Consider the following 5,793-nt stretch of genomic DNA (forward strand, 5'->3'; position numbering starts at 1 on the left):
CTGCGCTGAGAACCTCCTAGACCCAGGGGATGACTGATGCCAAGACACATGGAGATCTCCAAGGGATACAGAGCCCACAGATGTTTAAAGGAGACAGGGACCTTCCCCCAGAGCTGACAGAGAGACAAAGCCTTCCCCTAGAGCTGAAGCCCTGAATTTGAACTTCTAGTCTCCAAAACTGTGAGGGAATAAATTTGTTTGTTAAAGCCACCCACTTGTGGTATTTCTAGCATAGTGCCTAAGGCAGTTGACTGCTAACCAGAAGGCTGGTGGTTCAAACACACCAGGCACTCCTCGGAAGGAAGATGGGGCAATCTACTTCCATAGTGATACTGCCTCGGAAACCCAAGGAGGGGTCGCTATGAGTCAGGTCTGACTCGACAGCACATAACAACAACAACAGACAACAAAGACACACGGAAAGATGTCCAAGATATCATGATAAGTTATAGAATAACAGGTATAAAATTATTGCATCTGGTTTAGAAAAGAGAGAGAGTGAGAGAGAAACAAAAAGCCCACATTTTCTCCTGTGACTTAGACAAAAGTCCGCAAGACACACATCTATTAAATCTCATCACCTCTAGGGAACAGGATTAGGAAGGGGTGATGGAAATTTGGTTTTTTATTTTAAGTGGCTTTGTATTTGGATTTTTTTCTCTGTGCACATGTATTGCTATTGAAACTTAAATATAAAATAAATAAGTCAGAAGACTAGATTATGTTCCCCAAGTACAGTTGTGAAATCTTACATAGGAAGTTTGAGAAGGTTAATTACATCATCTGGCAAATTATCTCCTCTTGGCCACTTCCTCAATCCCTTGGGCTCTTAGCCTTTCAGGACCCAGGCAGAGTCTAATGAAATTCTTTTATTAACACATAATTAAAATGCAAATTTTGCATGGTAATACAGACTTAAGTTTTAAGAATCAATTCATCAGAGAAAGGGGGAGTGAGGTACGCAGGCAGTATGAGGACAGGCATCAGAAGGTGTACTGGGTATAAACCCCTGGCTCTGGGGCTCAGGCAAGTCCATTCCCCACCTTAAGCCTCAGCATCTCATCTTAAATGGAAGGGGCAGAATAGCCTAACAGGGTGGCAAGGCTCCAATGAATTAATATTCACTTCACTGCCCTGCCATGTCGGTCTAAAGCAGTCCTCCAAGTGAGCAGCAGGAACATCCCTGTCCGACAAGCCTGGTTCCAGGGAAGCCATTAGCTGTACAGCCTCCCAGGAGTAGCAGGGCCTAAATGCAACAGACTGGGTAAAGGCCTCAGCACCTCAGGGTCTCCAAAACTGCCCAAATAAGTCACCGGGACTATACTCACCTCTCAAAAACCTCTTGCTCCTTCTGCTGTGAGGGGAAAAAAAGAAAAATCAGGCTTGGCACCAGAAACTCTGCAAGTGGTGAAGACTTGAACATATATAACTAGCGTAGAGGATTCAAAGGATACATATTAAATGTTAATGATGGTGACCTGTGGGTGGACAGAGACTCTAGAATTAAAAAAAAAAAATCCCTCTCCTTTAAGACATAGCACATATCTCCAATAACACATTAAAAAACCAAAAAACCTGTTGCCATCTAATCAATTCCGACTCATAGCGATCCTATAGGATGGAGTAGAACCACTCCATAGGATTTCCACTTGTAATCTTTATGGAAGTAGACTGCTATATCTTTCTCCTAGGGAACAGCTGGTGGGTCCAAACTCCCAATCCTTCAGTTAGCAGCCAAGCACTTAACTACTGTGCCACCAGGGCTCTTTTCAAATAACACATAGCTGGGATAAATCCTACTCCCTGAGTCCCACAGCATTCTGGGTTCGCCTGAACTACACTTCAGGATAACCATCCATTTACTCAATAGCATCCGCCATGAAAACTGTCAGCTCCCAGATGGCTGGGACACTTTCTGAATCTTCTTTTGTGACTGTCCCAGTGTTTGGGACAAAACATGCTTGGTACATGGAAGCTGTACAACTAAATGAATGAACAGTCTAGGACAGGAATGGAGATTTCCTCATTGAAATTGCAATGGGACCTGTCAGTTGTTCCACATTCTCATTCCTCTGCTTGGCGGTTTTATTCAGATGTCACATTGCCACCTCAAACTGCAGGCATCTGTTATTTATATAAAACCATTTCAAAGGATACGTGTTGATGTTAATCATGGTGACCTCTGGGTGGCAGGATTAAGGATGAGCACTGTATTCTCATATTCCACCTCTTTTCAGCTCCCCAAGCACAGCGTCCTCTCTGCGTACTTCTGAACCCTCCCTTGCTCCCCACTTCCTTTATCCTAGCTACTCTTTTTGTCTTTCAGGCATCACTTTCTAATGTACTCCCTCTAGGAAGCCTTTCCTGACATCCTCCTGGTTTCTGGAACCTCCTAGCTTCCAATGATTTCCTTTAGCTCAGCACATACCCCTCTATATCCTAATTGTCAGTTTATATATGTGTCTCCTTCTATGCAGCTGATAACTGTATGCTATAACTCTACCTCACAGCACAGGGGCTAGCACAGAGTAGGTGCTCAATAAATATTTGCTCATTATTAAAAGAATATTGTTACCAGGTACAAAAAGGATCCATATAATTTCATTCTCCTGTCTCTCCCCTGCTCCGAATTTTCATTCCAGTGAACACTCTTCAATGCTTTCAAACTTTTGGGGAGGCTGGCCCACTGGTTGTGTCCCTACCCAGCTAGACTTACAATCAGCTGGAGGTCATCCAGATGGGTGAGCATGCCCACCAGGCCAGTGCGGATGGTGTCCAGCTTCTGCAGCACCTCGGCCCAGTGCACCCGCTGTGTCAGGATACTCTGGTGGGCCCGCTCTTCTTCACCATGCACCTGTTCCAGCAACCTCTGCTCCTCACTCTCACACAGACTCCGTACTAGACTCAGCCTCTGAATGACCAGTTCTCGTGCTGCGCTGGCCATGCTCTGTCAAGGGATAAAACAAAGAGTCAGTGCCTGGCAAAGCCCCGTTCAGAATTAGAAGGATTTGGGCTCAGCTGGAAGGTGTGCTGAGATTGATTAGCAATGTCTGCCATGGGCATGGTAAGGGGAGTAACAGTGCTTAAGCCATTTTCTTTGCCATGCAGCACTAGCACTTCACAAACTTGATTTATGGTAAAGAAATTTGAGATTCAAACACCCAGGCCATAACTCACATATCCAAGATCACAGAATGGAAGAACAAGTCAGGGTTTAGAAATTATTTAGAATTGCCTGCTTATTTTACAATAGGAATGCCAAGATTGAGAGACCAAGGCCACAGAATCATGTAACTGCAGGGCAGAAGAGTGTAAAAAGCCATCCACATCAACAGTAGCTACTACATGGTGGTACAGTTGATATTTTGCCCGTGTCTGAGGACAAAAAGCTCATTACTACCTACAGCTGTCCATTCCAATTGGTTCTGTGGTAGAATGTTTATCTGCCATACAAAAAAAAAAAAAAAAAAAAACCCACTGCCATCAAGTTGATTCTGACTCATAGCAACCCCCGTTGGGTTTCCAAGGTGGTAAATGTTTATGGAAGTAGATTGCCTAGTCTTCCTTCCATGGAGTGTCTGGTGGGTTTGAACCAACAACCTTCTGGTTAGCAGTTAAATGCCTTAGGCACTATGCCACCAGAACTCCCTATCTGCCATACAGGAGGCCTAAAATCAATTCTCAGTCAAGGAAGCTAATGAACACCTTCTTCTAGCTCCTGGCATAGTGCCTGGCACACAGTAAGCACTCAAATATTTATTGAATGACTTGAATGGGAAAGTTTTCCTTGCCTTAGTCTAAAATTTCTTGATAGCGTTCACAAGGTAAGTCAGTGTCAGAGCTAGGAATGGAGCCCTGTTCTCTTGACTCTCCGTCCCCTATACAACATGCCAGCTGGTAACCAATATTCCCCAAAGGTACCTGCTGCATGAAGCATCTGCACTCTCACCACACAAATGAGAGTGGAACTGCCACCATCTCGCAAAGTCAGGGAGAGCCAGCAGCTTGGCCTGCGCCCTGGCCCTGAACATCTGCTTTGTACAGTAAAAGGATAACCATCCTTGTTGTACAGAAAAAAAACTGAGACCCTACAATGTGCCAGGCAGAGAGGATAGAGGGGCTGAGTGGAAAGTGAATCTAAGAGTAGAGACCAAATAGAAAACACAAAATAAAATAATAGCTACACATCTACACGTATCAGCAATCACAACAGGGATAAATAGATTAACTGTCTAGTTAAAAGGTAAGAATTGCCAGATTGGATTGGAAAGAAAAACAAAATCCAGTTATAAGACATATGAAAATATAAGAAAGGGGCCCTAGTGGCATAATGGTTAAGTGTTCAACTGCTAACTGAAGAGTGGGCAGTTCAAACCTGCCCAGTGGCTCTGCAGGAGAAATGTCTAGTGATGCTATGTTATTAGATGCCATCAAGTCAGCTCCATCTCATAGTGACCCTGGGCACAACAGAACGAAACACTGCCGGGTCCTGTGCCAGCCTCACAGTCCTTGCTATACCGGAGCCCATCATTGCAGCCATTGTGTCAATCCATCTTGTTGAGGGCCTTCCCCTTTTTTGCTGACCCTCCACTTTACCAAGCATGACATCCTTTTCCAGGGAATGGTTCCTTCTGACAACATGACCAAAGTAGGTGAGATGAAGTCTGGCCAATCTCACTTCCAAGGAGCATTCCTGCTGTGCTTCCTCCAGGACAGATCTGTTCCTTCTTCTGGTAGTCCAGGATCCTTTCAGTATTCTTCACCAACACCACAACTCAAAGACTCTTCAGTCTTTCTTACTCATTACCCAGCTTTCACATGCATATGACACACTCAAAAATACCATGGTTTGGGTCAGGCACACCTTAGTCTTTAAAGTGACATCTTTCTCTTCAACACTCTGACGTGGCCTTTTACAGCAGATGTGCAATACGATGTCTGATTTCTTGACTGCTGTTTCCATGGGTGTTGGTTGTGGGTGCCAGAAAAATAAAATCCCTGACAACTTCAATCTTTTCTCCGTTTATCATGATGTTGCTTATTGGTCCAGGTGTGAGGATTTTCGTTTTCTTTATGTCGAGGTGTGCTGAAAGCTGTAGTCTTTGATCTTCATCAATAAATGCTTCAAGTCATCTTCACATTCAGCAAGCAAGGTTGTGTCGTCTGCATGTCACAGGTCTCGTGATTTGGTCCCATAAAGATTACAGGCTAGAAAACCCTAGGGGGCAGTTCTACTCTGTCATATGGTGTCATTATGAGTCAAAAAATCAGCTCAATGGCACCTAACAACAACAACAAAACCTAAGGACATAGAAGAAGTTGGAAATATAAGGAGAGAAAAAATATATAAGGAATGAACAACTGGAAAGGAAATTGAGAAAATAATTCCATTTACAATAGCATCTGAAAGAATAAAATACCTAGAAATAATTTAACCAGAGATGTGAAAGACTTGGACCTTGAAAACTATAATACATTCTTAAAAGAAATGAAAGAATACCTAAATAAATGGAAAGACATCCTTTGCTCACTAATTGAAAGACTTAATATCTTTAAGCTGTCGATACTACACAAAGCAATCTATAGATTAAATAAAGGGTACATAAAGGGTCACTATAAAATGATAAAAATGATGTTTTACTAAGAATACATAACAAATCTAAGTTGTTTATACCAATAATAATAATAATAAACCAACTTCACTGCCATTGAGTCAATTCCAACTCATAGTGACACCCACTGGGTTTCCGAAGTGGTAAATCTTTATGGAAGTAGATTGCCCAGTCTTCCTTC

The 5,793-nt window shown here is 43.0% G+C and overlaps 1 protein-coding gene across 1 annotated transcript in view; it reads right to left on the reverse strand.

Moving 5' to 3' along the window:
• BSPRY (B-box and SPRY domain containing) overlaps positions 1 to 5,793 on the reverse strand; it is a 20,990-nt gene that overhangs the window by 6,167 nt on the left and 9,030 nt on the right. The window contains exons 3-4 of the mRNA XM_042780382.1: positions 2,717 to 2,947; positions 1,329 to 1,354 (exon numbers count right to left, since the gene is read on the reverse strand). Of these exons, the coding sequence (XP_042636316.1) occupies positions 1,329 to 1,354; positions 2,717 to 2,947 (257 nt within the window). The remainder of the gene's footprint in view (positions 1 to 1,328; positions 1,355 to 2,716; positions 2,948 to 5,793) is intronic.

This window comes from Orycteropus afer, unplaced genomic scaffold, assembly GCF_000298275.1.
Source record: "Orycteropus afer afer isolate SDZICR_OR568_19922 unplaced genomic scaffold, OryAfe1.0 scaffold00037, whole genome shotgun sequence".
NCBI classification, from domain to species: Eukaryota; Metazoa; Chordata; class Mammalia; order Tubulidentata; family Orycteropodidae; genus Orycteropus; species Orycteropus afer.